This window comes from Gigantopelta aegis, chromosome 3 (genome assembly GCF_016097555.1).
Source record: "Gigantopelta aegis isolate Gae_Host chromosome 3, Gae_host_genome, whole genome shotgun sequence".
NCBI classification, from domain to species: Eukaryota; Metazoa; Mollusca; class Gastropoda; order Neomphalida; family Peltospiridae; genus Gigantopelta; species Gigantopelta aegis.
In genome coordinates, this window is record NC_054701.1 from 48,980,920 (window position 1) to 49,000,559 (window position 19,640).

Genomic DNA, 19,640 nt, shown 5'->3' on the forward strand with positions numbered 1-19,640 from the left:
GGTGTAAGACCACTACACCCTCTTCTCTCACTAACCACTAACAACTAACCAACTGTCCTGGACAGACAGCCCACATAGCTGAGGTGTGTGTCGAGGACAGCGTGCTTGAACCTTAATTGGATATAAGCACGATAATAAGTTGAAATGAAATTAATGAAATGAGATTTTTGTTTCTGAGTGTGTAATCATCTACATATTCGTCAAGTAACCCACAATCATAAGTATTGTGCACAAAACTTCAACAACTATAAGTATTGTGCACAAAACTTCAACAACCATAAGTATTGTGCACAAAACTTCAACAGCCATAAGTATTCAACAACCATAAGTATTCAACAACCATAAGTATTGTGCACAAAACTTCAACAATCATAAGTATTGTGCACAAAACTTCAACCATAAGTACTGTGCACAAAACTTCAACAACTATAAGTATTGTGCACAAAACTTCAACAACCATAAGTATTGTGCACAAAACTTCAACAACCATAAGTATTGTGCACAAAACTTCAACAAACCATAAGTATTGTGCACAAAACTTCAACCGTGCATGGTCTTCTTCTTATCTATGACATTTCTGTCTCAGACTTATTTTGTTGCTTTAAACAATATTCTCTTTTTTTACATCTAGCTATGAGACTTTTATTTATTTATAAAATTCGCCTCGCACTTAGCAACTAAACATTTACGAGTCATATTAGGGGACGAGTGTATGCTTATGGTTGTGATATATGGTAGTGCATTGTGTTATCGTAATCTTAGCGGTTCATCAGGGATGCATCTGTAAAAGGTACTTAAAATTCTATAGTGAACCAAACGGTAATATGAAGACACTGTCTTGAACATCTTGAGACATCCAAGAAAATACTGGCTGTACAGATATGAATCGTCTAAGCAAAACCAAATTAATAATAATAAAAAAAAAACATTCTGCAATGTTTTAAAAGCAGTAGGCCTATGCATGTTCCTGCTTAGATCATATTCTCTAATGACATACAATCGGTTTAATGTTTGCATCCAGACGACTAACTCTAAATTGAACAGCGTTAAATATTATAAGCATGCAGCTTAGAAAACAAATTTAAATTAGAATGAAAATGATAGCTACCGGTATAAAACGGAGTACTGGGCCCGTTAAAACAAATGCAAAAACAAAGACATTCCACTCCGTATGCCATCAATGTGACCATGCCACTGTTGATGAGAAGGCTTTCCCGTGATGTAAATGGTATATCATTCTTTGGAAATATATGCATGTATAACAATGTTTTAAAAATACTGATGCAAAATAAATAAATAACATACATACATACATATATGTGATAAAATAAAGCATACAATTTGCTTGCAGTTCAACACTGCCTTTCACTGTTTGTAAACTTAAAATAAAATAAAATAATAATATAATATAATATGCTATTCTAGTATAAAAAAAAATCACACACATACACACACGCAACAACAACAGTAGTAAAACGCCAATACATATAGGCTACAAAAAATGAACACACAAGACAATAATAATAATATCAGATGTGTTGTAGAGACATTGTGACCAGTGACGTCACAGTGGGCGACGCGTGCAGGGGTTCGGGAAGAGATGGTCGTCTGTCGATGAAGTGTCTTTCGGAAGCAGAAGGCAGTGAACATCGCCTGCTACAAATGGGTCGGTTGATGATAATCCGTTTCACCTTGGTCCTCTTGTTGAACACGATGTCGCGCAGTTCCACCTGGAACAGCTTGCTTCTGAACACGTACACGAACGGGTTGCACGCGCAGCTGAGCATCGCCAGCACTATGGACGTCGTGCCCAGGGCAGACGGTAACGTGTCCGTCTCGGGCAGCGTGGATTCCAGAACGATGACGACGAAGTACGGTAACCAGCACACGATGAAGGAAAACAGTACGAGGAAACTGGTCAGTGCTGCCTTCCACTCCTCCATCCTCATTAGCAGGGAGTTGGAGCGGCTGGACGCGCTTAGACGTCGTATCAGGATGGGCGCGGTGCTGCTGCTGCTGCGACGGCGTTCTATCCTCAACGGCGACTTGATCAGATCGTCCACCAGCGCAGACGGCATGATGCTGCTCTTCCGGGTCCTCTCGCTGTTCGATCGAGCCGCTCTGAATATCACAGAGTACGTCCACAACATGGCGATCAGCGGGAGAACGAAACAAATGTTCACGAGAAATAAAGTGTAGTACCTGTCGCCTGTGGCCCTGTTGGCCCACTTCACCGTGCACACCATCTTATTCGTCTGGAATTCTATGTGGTTCCAGCCTAGTAGAGGCGGCACTGACGACATCACGGCTATCGTCCAAACGGCCATGATGGCGAGAGACAGGCGTCGGGTGGTCACCCATAGTTTATAGTGGAGAGGCGTAACGACGGCGCAGTACCGGTCCAAAGAGATGACGACCAGCGTGAGGGTGCTGGCGCCGAACACGACGTTCATGAAGAAACCCGTGGCCTGGCACCAGGCGTCCCCAAACAGCCACTGTTTCGTAGAAACCGAAATGAAAACGAAAGGCATGACGAATGTTGTATTGAGACAATTGCACACTGTCAGGTTGACGATGAATCGATTCGATATCGTCAGGAGACTGCTCCGTTTGAAGAAGACAAAAAGCACCAGGATGTTGCCCACGACGCTGGCAAGAAACACCAACGCCAGAAACAGCGCCATGATGGACGTTTCCAACTTTGAGATCCCCTGCGTCGACTCCCGGCACGCAGACGACAGGATGTCGCCGAGGACGCCATTGCTGCAGTTGCTGACCACCTGCGGCAGTCCCGCGTGCACAAACACCGGCGGTTCAATGCTGTGGGGGCATGATGAATTGCACGAATCCATTATCACCGTCTTGTTGTTGGTGGTGGTCTATTTGCGGCAACCAACGCTCTCCGGCAGCGTTCAGCGATGCATTATGGGAATGTTCTTCGGTGTCCAACGCTCGCTGATTCATCTACGTCCCCGGGCTTCCGATATTGGCTCAAGATCTCGCCTGCCTGCAAGAAATAATCATGAAAGCTGATGGTTATTGATACTGTCTGTAAATTGGTCCGTATGACATGCCCAACGCGTCCCTGGGTTACCAGCACACAAGTAATTTAATACAACCCAAGCCATGGAAATCAATTGAAATAATATTCAGTTGTGGTTCGCAGACATATATTATAACATCTGGGTCGATGTTTGCTATCAGATCTCGTTACAGCAGAAATAATTTCGCATCCAATTACAAATGTATATTCTGAAGTAAAGTAATCTGAAAAAATAAATCGATGTATTTTCTTTGTGAAACAGACAATCTGTACACAAACTACTGAACTGTGGTAAATATGTATTTCATACAAACAAACACAATTAAACATAAAACATGACAAAGTAAAATGTTAAAATTATTTACACAAATCCTAGATAAACTAATTGGTTAGTTTTTCTTCTTGAGCAAACTGACTGCACGTCCGTCCGAAATGCCGACATCTTCACGTGATCTTACCTACATCTTAAACTGGTTTCAGAGTGGACGTATTCGGATTAACTAATTTTATGAACCCTGACTAGAATATTGTGTCTACGGCAGGTCTCGATCAATACGCACGATTCGGTCGTGTATTATATTAATAAGTAACCAAAACCACAAAATCTGCAGTTCAGTTATCTTCATGTTGGTGGACTCTATAATAACACTATATTAACATGCTAGTATTTAAGCTCACGTACATTGTCTAATGAGGCCGTTTATCATATACTGAATTAGTATTTACGTTATACGAATATAGAGGAGAAAATAACTGGGGTATTCTAATCAGGACTTGCTATTTGAGAAACCAACGAAGCCTTATAATTTACATCTGATATAACTACTATACTCCTCAAAATAATTCAGGAAATACCAAAGAAATGTTTTACTTAACGACGCACTCAATACATTTTATTTACGGTTATATGGCGTCAGACATATGGTTACGGACCACGCAGATATTGAGAGAGGAAACCCGCTGTCGCCACTTCATGGGCTACTCTTTTTCGATTAGCAGCAAGGGATATTTTATATGCACCATCCCACCAAGTCAGCGAATACAGTTTCACTATAATATATTACGGGCATCATCATACCCATTATTACTATTGGATTGGTTTTGCATGTAGTGTTAAACCTTTAACGGAATCGTAAAAGTCTGCTGATAACCTGGCGAATATAAATATATGGTGACGATTTCTGTGTGTCACATCACGAGATAAGGCTCATATAGACTGAATGCGGCGCGTGCGTGCGGTCCCACTGTTGAGTCTGTCGCTTGCGTTTTGGGCATATACACCACATACGAATACGATTATTTCACTGCGGTTGGCGGCATGCGTTTTGTAAACGCACACATCGCACGCATACAGTCTTTAGACGCTCTCAATGAAACTAATTTATTTTGATTTTCTTTTTAGCCAGACCACATTCAGTCTAAATGAAGCCTTCAGCGCTTGATGCCGACAGTTATTCGACCTTAAATATTTGTCTCAACGGTTATCAACTGTCGTACAGGGCTCACCCTGGATCAAAAATGCCTGTAGCCAAAAATTAGCTAAATGAGATTTTTATTAGCAATAATGAAAATGTTTTAGCCAAAATCCAACTCGTAATAACACTGTAAAATATTTTATTTTCACGGGATAAAATTTTGGCGATTTAATAAAAATGAGTCAGTCCGCGAATTCCCATCCCTCCGCCAATAATAAAAAAAAGTATCGGTTCTGGTGTTAATAATTTTGACGTTTATTGTTTACAAAATACCGGAAGCTTACGCAAAGTGTTTAGGCTACCTCGTGCTCTTTTTCGTAATCCTCAAACTTGTTATAAAAACTAAAATGGTCACAAAATGACCGAGTTGATACAAATATTCCTTGTCATTACTACATTAGCGATTTCCTATGCTATAATTATACTTCTGTTATGTTAGTTACAGTTTGCAATGTTAACTTGGATATTTATGTGACCGGTCATATCGTAATCATTACTCCACAACTATCGATTACGAGTATGACACTATATAGTTTCCCCCGTCCTAACAAGGGACAAACGACTGGTATATAAAAAAGCAGTGGTATGTACTGTCCTGTCTGTGTGAATGTACATATAAAAGATCCCTTGCTGTTAATTGAAAAAAAATGTAGAGGGTAAAAAAAAACTTTTAAAAATTTGACCTCCAGTAGCCAAAGATGAACAAATCAAGGTGCTCTAAAAGTGTTGTTAAACAAAACAAAGTTTAACTTTAACTTTAAATATAGTAGTACCGGCCTCGGTGGCGTCGTGGTAGGCCATCGGTCTACAGGCTGGTAGGTACTGGGTTCGGATCCCAGTCGAGGCATGGAATTTTTAATCCAGATACCGACTCCAAACCCTGAGTGAGTGCTCCGCAAGGCTCAATGGGTAGGTGTAAACCACTGGCACCAACCAGTGATCCATAACTGGTTCAACAAAGGCCATGGTTTGTGCTATCCTGCCTGTGGGAAGCGCAAATAAAAGATCCTTTGCTGCTAATCGGAAGAGTAGCCCATGCAGTGGCGACAGCGGGTTTCCTCTCAAAATCTGTGTGGTCCTTAACCATATGTCTGACGCCATATAACCGTAAATAAAATGTGTTGAGTGCGTCGTTAAATAAAACATTTCTTTCTTTCTTTTAAATGTAGTAATAAGTAACATTTGGTTTTGCAATGTTTAATTGTTTCTTTTTACAATTTTTCACAAAACAAGTGACAGTATTAAAAATGTTGAGTAAAGTTTCTTTTATTTAACGACGCCACTAGAGCACATTGATTTTTTATCTTATCATCGGCTATTGGACGTCAAACATATGGTCATTCTGACACTGTTTTTTAGAGGAAACCCGCTGTCGCCACGTAGGCTACTCTTTTTACGACAGGCAGCAAGGGATCTTTTATTTGCACTTCCCATAGGCAGGATAGCACAAACCATGGCCTTTGTATGGATCACTGGTCGATGTAAGTGGTTTACACCTACCCATTGAGTCTTGCGGAGCACTCACTCAGGGTTTGGAGTCGGTATCTGAATTAAAAATCCCATGCCTCGACTGGGATCTGAACCCAGTACCTACCATCCGGTTGACCGATGGCCTAACCACAACGCCGGTCTTGTTGTTATGGTGTCATTCATTTCATGTTTTTTCGTAATGAATCATGTCAACTCTCTATCCTTGTATTTAGGCTTCATGCATGCAAAATGGCTGCTGCATTGATATTTCACTATATCGTTATGTTGTCGTTAGCATGTTTTTGCGACGTCGGTATGGCGTTAGCATGTTTTTGCGATGTCGGTATGGAGTTAGCATGCTTTTGTGATGTCGGTATGGCATTAGCATGTTTTTGCGACGTCGGTATGGCATTAGCATGTTTTTGCGACGTCGGTATGGCATTAGCATGTTTTTGCGACGTCGATATGGTGTAACAGCTGGCCTCTTTGGGAACATGGCCCTTGATGTTAACTGGAAAGTTGAAACCTTTTTGTTGGCAACAGAAATCTTATGTAACAGTATCACAATGACCCTGTTGGCATAAATATAAAAGGTGACACTGGGGTCAGCCCATCAGACTATATATGATTTTGAACTGACTATGTCAAAATCAAAATAAACTATCTTTTAAATAGTTTTTACCTAACAGACAAGAGATAAAATTCATAAATTTCATGACTTTTTGTTTTGTTTTATAGCACCTTAATATTAAAATAGTTTGTTAACAATTTTTTCATCTGAAATGTCTGTCTCAATAGCAATTGTATAATATAAAAGAAAAGTTTTGAATGAAAACCTAAAAACACATTTTGTGTGCATTAGATTATCACACTGTATTCAGTGACCTTGTACACTGTATGGATGATACACTGAACTTAGTACACACTGCTGGCCATAAGAGCTTTTTGTGTGACTTGAGAAAACATCCTTTGCACCATGATATAGAGTATGTGATATGCACTGAACTTAGTACTTGAGAAAACGTCCTTTGCACCATAGTGTAGAGTTTGTGATATACACTGAACAAAAACAGGTTACGCAAAATTAAATTTACGCGAACAACGCGCGAACGAAATGATCGATGAGGCCTATATATGTGTCTATATGCCTGCCTGTCTGTTTGCCTGCAAGCATGCATGCATGTAAAAAAGAAAGAAAGAAAGAAGTGTTTTGTTTAACGACGCTCTCAACACATTTTATTTACGGTTATATGGCGTCAGACATATGGTTAAGGACCACACAGATTTTTTTAGAGGAAACCCGCTGTCGCCACATAGGCTACTCTTTTACGACAGGCAGCAAGGGATCTTTTATTTGCGCTTCCCACAGGCAGGATAGCACAAACCATGGCCTTTGTTGAACCAGTTATGGATCACTGGTCAGTGCAAATGGTTTACACCTACCTATCGAGCCTTGCGGAGCACTCGCTCAGAGTTTAGAGTCGGTATCTGGATTAAAAATCCCATGCCTCGACTGGGATCCGAACCCAGTACCTACCAGCCTGTAGACCGATGGCTAACCACGACGCCACCGAGGCCGGTTAAAAATGTTGAGAAACTACTCTACTCTTTCGTCAGCAGTCTTCAACCCAGAACACAGCCGCAACTAGCGGAGGGACGGGGACAATATCGTCCCTCACATCAATACGAAAAGAGAAAAGGGGACTTTACGTTTAAAAGTGTCCGTTTTGTTTAGCTTAATGCGATGGAGACGACCCTCCTTTTTGTGACATTTTTTTCTTCTTTTTTCTTCTTTCTTCTTCTTCTTCTTCTTCAGTCCCTCCCTTCCCCACTGTTTTGTTTGTTGGGTTGCTTGGTGGGGGGGTTTGTTCGATTTTTATTTTCTTATTTTTATTTTTTATTTTCTTATTTGTTTATTTATTATAGCCTTGTTACGGCCCTGCGGAAACAAGCCGAAAATATCTGTCCCCGAAATACATTTTACTAGTATACTTGAGTTGTTTTAGATATAATCCAGTGGTCTCTATTGTACGACTTCTTTCTTCCTGATTATCCTCTCCGGAAGCCTTAAATTTTCTTAAGTAATCAAGGCCTATGGCTACCACTCTGTCGGTAGTAATACCGAAATAAGACTATTTTTTAACTTAGCATATACGGTTATTTATTTATTTTATTTTTTTAGAAAGAGGTAACAAATATCAAGTGAAATGATTATGGAAAGGGAAAAAAAGGTAGTATGCATCTTTCCTATACCCACCAGCCACAGATTAAAAATTTCAGTAGGCCTATTTAATATATATAATACATATATATTGTAAAATGTTTTGAACAAGCATCCGGAAATAATTTCTATGTCCTAATACTGTTGGTAATGTGGATTTTCCAACCCTTACCTCTGTATCGTACAGTATAGTGTTGACCTCTTGAAACATTCATTTGTTCATCATTTTCATTCATATATTTACCTTTGACACTCAATGGCCGATGTTGGGGGTTTTGTGAGGGGGGGTTTGTTTTTGCTGGAGTGTCGTTATCCATTCATTCATTCATTAAAAAAATCATTCATTCATTCATTTAAAAATTCATTCATTCATTCATTCATTCATTCATTCATTGTTTAATACCTAAAATGATCATAACACAGAAACTGTTTTGCGAAATGGTTATGTAGAACTAGTATCTTCTAAATCTTTTCAGAGATGGTTTTGGGGGTGGGGTGGTGAATGGGCATTTATGCATAAAAAAAAACTTTCTGTAATTAATTTACCGTACTTAGTCTCATATATGTATATATTTCAAAAAATAAATTATTCTTTGTACTTTAAAACAGAACCTTTACCTTTAGTTATTCGTTCTTTCAGGACAATGCCTCTGTCGTCGGCGTTTTGGAATTTGGGTGTACGTGCTAACAAGCATCGTCGACTCAAGTGGAATTAACAGACATCAGTTGTGACACGGGCCTGAACATAATGGATAAAAACGATCATATCTTATTAATTCAACGATAGAACCCCGACTGTAACATCTCCAAACCACGCAAAGTTCCGTTTTTTCACAAACACACGGCGACATGTCACGCGATGTTGGGTAACACTACGGCCAAGATAATGTGTAACGTCAACATTCTTCTGTTACCAAATCCATCGCAATTCAAAAATACATTTCAAATGGCTTAAAGAATAGAATTCTCTTATCACTAAATTAGAAACTAAGAAGTGAAGGAAATCCATTTAGAAATGCAACCTCAGCACCAATTTTTGCTGTCACGAATAATCATATATGAGGCATTCTTTTGTAAATTGGCGCAGAATTTCAGACTTGGGCAATCTTTCTAACGATGTAGTGTAGCAGTAAAATATTACCTTTTCCGTTACCTTATGGCATTAAATTAATCATGAGCTGGAAATGGTGCATACAAATCATATTCTTTTTTGTTTTGTTTTGGGGATTTTTTTTGTGGTTTTTTTTTTGGGGGGGGGGGGGTGTTGTCTGCCAACTTTGTTAACAATCGATATGAACTGATGGTAGCGGAAACATGCATGTCACGTACGTTGGTTTTGCCCTTGGGGTGTAATATAGGAATATTACATTTCTCCGAGGGTGATCAATGTACATGTAAATAATTGATACAGCGGGCCGGATGTAGCCCAGTTGGTAGTGTATTCGCCTAAGGTGACTGGGACGTACAATCGAACGCCCTCCTTGGAGCCATTGTTTGTGGGGGCGGGACGTAGCCCAGTGGTAAAGCGCACGCCTGATGCGCGGTCGGATTAGGATCGATCCCCGTCGGTGGGCCAATTGGGCTATTTCTCGTTCCAGCCAGTGCACCACGACTGGTATATTAAAGGCCGTGGCATGTGCTGTCTGTGGGATAGTACATATAAAAGATCCCTCGTTACTAATGGGAAAATGTTGCGGGTTTCCTCTATGTTTGACATCCAATAGCCGATGATTAATAAATCAATGTGCTCTAGTGGTGTCGTTAAACAAAACAAACGTCGTCTTCTTCTTCCATTGTTTGGTATATCAAAGGCCGTGTCATGACAGTTGTTCTGATTCTAATGAGCTGTCCGGTGTTTGCTTTGATTTAGTAAACTAGACTGGGGGTGGCAGTCCTCTTTTTAGCGGTGCAAAATGTTTGAATTTCCAGTAAAGGATCTTCTCGGAAGTGGCTGCCCTCTTATAGATAAGGCACTAGACAGAGATTCATAGAATCAACCACTATTTTGCCAAATGTCCATTCCACTCTGCATTCTGCAGAGGTACGGCCCTGACCATGTATTTTTTGTCGTTTAGATTTACGAAATATTCTGTCTGTTGAAAAGTGCATATTTTAAAAGATGCTTCTGCACAGTGCGTTTTATTTGAAGTGTTATTTGTCAGAATTAGGACCCGTTTGATATCCAATGCTCTATAGCTGACAATTCAGTAATCAATATGCTCTAGTGGTGTCATTAAAGAAAATAAACTTTACTTTGAAAAATACACCACCACACTTGTTAGCTGTCCCCTCTGTCACTGCAAGTTGACTCTTGCTACAAGTCCAAATCTGAAAAGTCTTACCATGCAGCATGCCTACATCCAAACGAAGGTTCAGGCATGTCCACCATGGGCATAGCCTCTGACTTCGTCCATATTTTCGAAGCAATCGTAAAGTCATCGTAAGCTGTGACGTCACTATGGCGTGTCCTATAGTGACGTCACAGCCTACGGTGGTTTTACGATTTCGTAGTGTTAAGATGGCTTCTACGAAAATATGGGCCCTGAGTAGAGAGCTGCTACAAAACAATGACCGTAATGATGTATCGATGATATTTTAACCATTTCCTCGGTGCCATGTTCACCTGCATCATCGGGTCATGAGGGTTCCCAGTGCACGCCGGCGCAAAAGCAATTAGATGTGCGCCATTAACCGCGGAGACTAATCTGGTACTGGTGTACCGTCTGACTCTGCTCCAAGTACAAAGCCTGGTGGGCTCATGTGCGCTCGAATACGCTCATGTACGCAGATCTTGCACACGAATAGCTTTGCATGTCGGGAGATAAAAACCCACCGATTGAGTCACAAGATAGCAGCCCGCCAAGAGTTGGTAGACCTACGCAAAATGTTTTCATAGTAAATACGTCTGACTAATTGAACGTATTCTCCAAACAGAGTGCAAACGTGGTAACGACCGAGGGTGGCGTTTTCTAACACAACTCGGATCATCTGGAGATGCGATAAAGCACGGGGCGCCTTGTTATATCCGTATAATTACCCAGTGTGTCTTCAGGTATAGAACAAGTACATGGTATAAAACTTGGTGGTGGGTGTGTGTGTGGGGGGGGGGGGGGGGGGGGCGTTCGGGTTTCCTGCCTCAGACAAGTCACTGGCGAAGTCAAGTGTACTGCCCCGAAAAGACGTGCCCATGGGGTCCCATTTTGCGAAACGATCTTAACGCTAAGATCACCTTAAGTGCATACGGTAGCAATATATTTCAGGTGAGCTTCGTAAAACGTGGCCCAGCGGGGCCTCTTTGATTAACCATCGCAAGTTTACGTCTGCTACTAGCAGTTATACCGGTCGTGCGTTTATACGTGTTTGGCGTCTATTTCACGTAGAAAATTGCATCATTGCGGAAGATGAAACATTTTAAAAACAAAAAAAGAAAGAAATATGTGTATTTCTAACTATATTTGTTGTACTATAATAGTAATAAGAATTGTGGTTTAGTCGTAGATTTACGTTTACGTGCAAAACACGGATTACGTGTTTTGCGAAATTGGGCTCTGGACCGTAAATAGATAATGCATTATCTGTACCCATACTTTTCTTTCAAACTGATCAAGAGATGCTAGTAGAAAGTGTAACACAAATTGTTAAACTTAAAGCTCTGAGTGAAGGCTTAAAGGATACCACGACTACTCGTCATATGTTATTTGCTTTTATTCGTTCACTGGATATATTTTTTTTTTCTTTTTGTTTTTTTTACAGTTACTTTTGAAAACTTGTAAACTTCATATACTGATTTTATTTTTTAAAAACACATCAAAACGAGGCGAAAGGAAAGCTGACGTCATTCGGGGAAAATAAAGCCATGGACTCGATCTTCATTTTGTATGCTAGTAACTGGAACCAGAGCCGGTTTAAGGATCCGCGGGGCCTGTACACAAATAACAGCGGGTCCCCTTCCCAGGATATATATTTTGCATCCCCTCTGGGAGAGGGGGAAAATGACCCGGGAAAATAAACGTACACATTACCGCGGGGGCCCCTGAAGCGCGGGATCCGTTGCACGTGTTACATGTGCTACTAGAATAAACCGGCTCTGACTGGAACTATGACTTGTAGAGACTTTAGGATTTGCGACTTCTCTAACGTAGTACAACTTATACATGCAGAATGAGAATGCGATCTGAAATGGTATTTTCATTTGGGGGGGTGGGGGGGGGGGGGTGGGGTTTGTATTTTTTTAAACGCGAGAAAACTATTATATATGATCGACACAATTTCAAGTAGCGATATTTATATTTTTAGACAAAATGCTTTATTTCAGTATTCATTTGACGGATGTCTAAAGCGTTGCGTGGTGGGCTTTTTTTTTTCTTTTTCTTTTTTTGAGGGGGGGGGTTGTGGTGGTGGGGGAGGATCACATATAATGTGTATATATATATATATATATATATATATATATATATATATATATATATATATATATATACATACATATCGATTATTTTGTTTACGTTAGAATAATAAATTTAATGGTGCTTTGATATTTAGTTTTCGTAAGATTTATGTTTATGGTCATGTCTGATATTAGCCTATATTTCATGACTTTTTGATATTTTTTTTATGGAAGGTGATATTCTACCTTTAGTCGTAAATGTACTTTGGCTTTCTGTTTGCGGATTTCTTCCACACTAAATCTTTTCGCATGATATGAAAACAAAAGGGCAATCCTCGCGATGAAGAGAATGGAAAATGATGGGGTGGAACAGGGCACAACGGTTCATTCACTCTGACTGTTCAGCCGTCTCCAAACCCTGAGTGAGTGCTCCGCAAGGCTCAATGGGTAGGTGTAAACCACTTGCACCGACCAGTGATCCATAACTGGTTCAACAAAGGCCATGGTTTGTGCTATCCTGCCTGTGGGAAGCGCAACTAAAAGATCCCTTGCTGCTAATCGAAAAAGAGTAGCCCATGTAGTGGCGACAGCGGGTTTCCTCTAATAAACAATGTCAGAATGACCATATGTTTGACGTCCAATAGCCGATGATAAGATAAAAAATATGTGGTAATTAACCATATGGCTGACGCCATATAACCGTAAATAAAATGTGCTGAGTGCGTCGTTAAATAAATCATTTCTTTCTGGCTATTCAGAAACGCCATACCAGCATAATACAAAAAATAACAATACATAATGTGACAGGATGGTTTACGAGAAGGTTGTATAAATAAAAAATCATATCAAAGTATAACATATAGTGTATATCAGTGGTTTAAGCTATATTTGTACAAATTACTTGATACTATAAGTAAACATGGCACACGAGGTTATGACAGATAAATGTTAAACATTGCACATTAATACATGTACTTGTCTATTATATGTGTTAAACCCTATTGGGCTATTTCTCGTTCTAGTCAGTGCGCCACGACCGGCATATCAAAGGCCGTGGCGTGGGATGGTGAAAACAAAAGATCCCTTGCTACCAATGGAAAAATGTATCGGGTTTCCGCTCAAAGACAATATGTCAAAATTACCAAATGGCTGAAATCCAATAGCCGATTATTAATAAATCAATGTGCTCTACTGGTGTCGTTAAACAATGGGAACAAATATTGTAACCGTCATACATTTGTTTTTTAAACCCACCCCAAAACCCCATAAAACGAACCTGTCAATTATTTAAAATATAAAACAAAAACAAACAAATAAACAAAAAACATGAATAGAACAATTCCAAAATCGTAAATATTACATGTCCCCGATGGGACTTACACGACTCCAAATACAAAGCGAAATAATGAATAAAAACTAAACAAAATGTGTAAAATTCTCTTTGCAAAAAGCAATTACATGTACATTCGAATCTCACAAACGCAAGACGTCCGAGAAAGCACTGTAAATAAGGCAATTATATTCAACTTCTCGACGGTGAGGTGTGGTGCCAAGTACTTACGTTCAGTCGCAGCCAGTCGACGCTAATAGAAAACCATTAGTACAGACGGTCGCTCCAGTCATGTTCTGTGTTCGCTAGCGGCTAACAGCGTTCAGTATTCGACACCTGTGAGGTGCATCACAACTGGTGCATACACACACGAATGAGTATATCGAGATTACCCGTGGGAAGTAAGCTTTTCGCCCATGACGTCATCGCTGTTCGCAACCAATAGCGTCAGCCGATACATGTAGACGACGTCCCAAGCGGTTCGTAGTCGCCCACGTCCCGCTTAGTTGTGCCACAAATGTAACGTGCGTTTCAGTCAACACCAAAATGACAATATGTCAAAACACAACGCTGTTCGTTTTACTGTCGGATCACCAAAAGGTTATAACCCTCGCTATGTTTACTCTCTATTTGGACAGCTGCAGTGCATATACATGTTGGGGATTTCGACTTTTTTGTATTTTTGTTTTTGTTTTTATATGTGTGTGTGTGTATTATATATATATATATATATATATATATATATATATATATATATATATATATAGTACTACTTCATCTGACAAAAGGAAGTAACCACATTGTTTTTCGAGAATGTTTTACTTTATTTGATCTTATTAGGGGGTGGGGGTGAGAGGTGTATGAATGCGTTGTAACGCCGCATAGAGCTCCTCGGCTCCTAACACATAGGCCATAACGCATAGAGCTCCTTAAAGAGCTCTATGCGGCGTGACAATGCGTGAATGTGCGAAAAATATGATTTTGAAAACAATTATCATACTCTTTTGTTGAAATGTTCCGCCATTTTCAATAAAATTAATTTTGCTGATAAGATAACTGCATATACGTAGGCAAGCACGCACGCACGCACGCACACGACCAAGAGTTTTAATCAATATTTCTGAAAAACCAATGTCAGCTCGCCAGCACACAAGCATGCGCGTACGCGAGAACTCTTACATATGCACACTAAGTGCTTTTAAATGTTAGAACATCTATATATACATGTAAAAATATCTGTGCTCGACAACCTTTGTCCTCTGAATGAGATTTTCTGGCCATGACCCAGGGTAACTTAAATAGAATGTTAGGAATGTTTGTTTAACAACACCCCAGCACACTGTTTAAAGTCGTCGACTCTGCATTTTGAGGACCGTACTGTTTTCCATTTCGCATCAAATGTATTTGAACAACTACAAAAACCAGGACATCCAGAAACGTGTTGAATTTACAAAGATTGAAATTTAAGCAAGAGGTTGCAAGTGATGTGTGAGTTAGCGGTTAAAAACAAGAGCTGTTATAGCAGAAACTATTTTACACCAAGGCCCCCCAAAAACCCCACACCAAAGCTGGGTCTGGTGAGTATGGTACCAACTGAAAAAGAAACACACCGCGTCTGTGTTGATGCGAAAGCAGACGACATACAACATGCGCTATATTTTGACAGCGAAAGACTCACCAGATCCCAGACCTCCCCATCACTTTGATTTGTTTAACATCAACACTAGAGCACATTGATTTATTAATCATCGGCTATTGGATGTCAAACGTTTGGTACTTTTTGACTGTAGTCTTAGAGGAAATCCGCTTCCTTTTTCCTTTCGTAGGTCAGGTCAGGTCAAAGAGTTTAACGTGCACATTCAGAGAAAGCTGTTGTAGCGCACGCATGTCATGGACACAGGTGTCGACCTACGCCGGCTCATTCGTACAGGACAGGAAAGGGTTTGGGGGTGGGGGGGGTGGGGGGGGGGAGAAGGGACCGCCCGCGCTCGTCCAGTGCAAGAGAGTACTGGTAGCCTGACCAGGGTCGGTAGCGGGTTTCTATTGGCAGCAAGGAACCTTTTATATAAACTTTCATACAAATAGGAAAGCACATACCACGGCCTTTGATATACCAGTTGTATATACCAGGGATGTATATTTATTCACTGACAGCATATTAGCAAAACTATGAATGTTAAATGGACGGGTCATAGAGCACTCGTTGGAACGGGAAATAACCGAATGGGTCTGCCTATTGAGGGAAATTGACGAAGGACACATCGCACCGTATGCTGGCGCTTTACCACTGAGCTACCCCTAGGCCTGCATTCAAAGAAATTGAGAAACGGCTAATGTTCGCGAAAGACCTTATTTGGTTCCGAAGTAGTTATTCGGCTTAGTGGACAGTGTTTGTCTTATATTCGTGTATCCGCATGAACTCGGCCCTGCTCCCCACGCATCCACTCACGCCTTAACGATCAGCGAGATAACTATAGATGTAAAGTAGTGACAGCCAGTAAATTAAACTGACAACATCTTACACATCTGAGCAGGTCTCACAACACAGTTCCCCGCTGTGTTCGGCAAGGACATGTCCGTTAATAGGAAACTGTTAGCCAGTTCTGTCAGTGAGATTACTGTCCACTTTCTTATTGCTGTCTAATGTGCGTGTGTGTGATCTTTGAGTCAAACGGAAGATCACTACATGATGGATATAATAATAAATATGGCAAGGTGGCCATCTGTATTAAATTTGGTCTCAGATTAATCCGGAAATTTGTCCGCGCAAATAGTCTGCTGTTTGACTGATTATTTCAGTGCAGTCAGCTATGAAGTGGCAACTATTTGACTGAAGTGACAGGGGAGAACATGTAGTTTGTAAGCACGTGTAACTTGTTGACATTGAAGACTTGTTTGTGCTTATTCCGGCCCATGCAAAAGTAGTGCTTTTTGTGTAAATGATGTAGTCCGGCCAGGTTTTTTAAAACCAATATGCTGGGAGAAAGAGCTGGACAAAAGGGGTTGCATTTTTCAGGGTATGTGTCCCCAAGGCAGGCAAAGGTACCTGTATAGTAAACCTTGTTATTATTATAAACAATAAACATTTAAAATAACGCAACTACTATCTAGCGACAGTTCAAAACAGCTAATTAAATTGTATAAATATTTGACCGCTGCTACCACGCATAGAACAGACACCACTGATTCATGATATATGTTATTATATTGTATATTACTACTAGGCATGTATTACCCATTTATTATTATTATTATTTATATATATATATATATATATATATATATATATATATATATATATATACCTTTAATACCCCCAGATCACTGGCAATGTCAAGGTTTACCTATTTATTATTGACTTTTATCCATTGTAATATTTTGCTACTTACCATTCCCCGCAAGGTACAGATTATATTATTTTATTTATAAATATATACATGTCTACAAAATGTATATTTTTTGGCACAATAAAATGTATCTACGTTAAGCACGAAAACAGACTAATGAACGTCTTACGACTCAACCTGCTGAAGGTCAGACAGCCTAACCCTTAATTTGGTATAAGCACAAAGATCCATCAATTTGTCCTCGTAACTGAGTTAATAATACACAGTATGCAATAGGATATTTATGGAGAAACCTTGGTTTTGATCAAATTACAGAAGCAGCATTCCAAATAATGGAGTTGTAATTAAATATACAGAAATACATTAGCTAGGCCAGTACATGAGTAAACTGTGGATATGACCTATATTAAATATTCGAAACATTAATTTCACTAAATAAAGAAATGTTTTATTTAACGACGCACTCAACACATTTCATTTACGGTTATATGGCGTCAGACATATGGTTAAGGACCACACAGATATTGAGAGAGGAAACCCGCTGTCGCCACTTCATGGGCTACTCTTTTCGATTAGCAGCAAGGGATCTTTTATATGCACCATCCTACAGCCAGGGAAGTACATACCACGGCCTTTGATATGCCAGTCGCGGTGCACTGACTGCAACGAGAAATAGCCCAATGGGCCCACCGACGGGTATTGATCCCAGACCGACAGCGCATCGAGCGAGCGCTTTACCAATGGGCTACGTTTCGCTCCCTAAATAAATAAAGACGTTTTCCCTTATTATGATGTTACGACGTCGGCGATTACTCTATGTTTGTCCCTTTTATCGATTGAGTAGCTGTTTCTTTCTGTTGTCAAGTGCACTGACAACATATTATATTTTTTACAACAATAACAAACAACGCACTTTACTGAAATTTATGCTTTACCTTAAAATTTATGCGTTGAGCGCTCGGCAGCTGGTAAAGTAATTTCAGAATATTTTTTATTGATATTTACAGCTGATGTGAAAATTTCAAAACCAGTAATATAAACAGAAAATCCCATCAACATGATCCACTTAAGAACAAACAAGACATCTGTTATGTAGTGACGTACGTGAAAGAGAAAACATGGATCATATACAAACATATACACACAAAAATGCATAAAAACGGATACAGATACATGCAAGCACTAACGCATAAGCATAAAGACGCGTGCCCGTGTACTTACATTAATAATACATAAACATGCACGCACACAGAAACATACATACATACATACATACATACGTTACATACATACGTTACATACGAGCATTCATACATCAATACATATTAACCAGTTTTACCCTCTGTTCCATGCACGTAAGCGGGATCGACCGCGTAGCTTGTAGCCCCATGCATATGATTGAGTTAAAGAACATTCTTTTTAAGGATGACTCGATAGCTCAGAACGTATCGTGGTAAGTCTGCAAGTTGCGGGCAATACGGTGCCACAGGTTCTAGTCCCAGCAACGTCATGAGACAATTTGTGAGGCCAAAAAACAAATATAATTATCCCTTTCGCCAGTGCGTTAATATATGCAATAGCCAAACCCGATATACGGTACATATAATATATATATATTCATAAATCAATACATACATTACCCAGAGACACAAAACATATATATATCATATACACAAATAATGTAGCGATTTGACATGTTTGTGCAACTACATGTACATCAGTTAAGGAGGCATAAAATATGAAATATTTCACCTGAATAAGATATGCGATGATTATCAACCGGTAAGACACAGCTCCTTTGCACGAAACTAGTTTAAAACTTGTATGGATGGAAAGAGCCAGTTTAGTACCGATCTATGTGGCAAAGTACAAAGTCGGTTCCTTTTGGTTTTACAAAGTTCTTAAGTTATTAAGACCTAAAGGTTTAGGTGGAATATAAAAGCAACAAAGAAAATTAATTGAGTCTGGAGATTTTCCTGACATATTAAGTAATAATTACCCAATGTACTGTACTTACCTATACACGAATGGCAAGTAATTGTACAACATTATTGGGACTTGCGTATTAAAAATGTTATTAAATGAAATGTTCATAACGGTAGCAGTCGTTTGCAGCTTAAACTGCAATTTTTAACTGGTTTTATTAATAAGCTGCTTATAAGAACTAATTAAACAATGGTAATCGTGTAAAGTGAATTAATCAAGTGATATATATGGCGTAACAGGATAGATTCGTGGTCATGTTTTTGTTAGGGTTGTTAGTTTCACTTCTTGTAAATACAATACTTTTAAATAGTTTTGATTGTCTTTTAATGGTTTTAAAATCTCTCATAACTCCATAGGAGTGGCTGGTGTACTTTTGCTACT

General features: G+C 39.6%; 1 protein-coding gene across 2 annotated transcripts in view; it reads right to left on the minus strand.

Moving 5' to 3' along the window:
• Positions 1-274: 274 nt before the first annotated feature.
• Positions 275-19,640, minus strand: part of LOC121368168 (G-protein coupled receptor 161-like) — a 42,646-nt gene continuing 23,280 nt past the window's right edge. The window contains exons 1-2 of one of the 2 annotated variants that reach the window (XM_041492785.1): positions 14,158-14,317; positions 275-3,007 (exon numbers count right to left, since the gene is read on the minus strand). In XM_041492785.1, coding sequence (XP_041348719.1) covers positions 1,530-2,852 — 1,323 coding nt within the window. In that variant the 5' untranslated portion in view covers positions 2,853-3,007; positions 14,158-14,317 and the 3' untranslated portion in view covers positions 275-1,529. Of the gene's footprint in view, positions 3,008-14,157; positions 14,318-19,640 lie in introns of those variants that run through there. The other variant, XM_041492784.1, reaches the window with a different exon arrangement.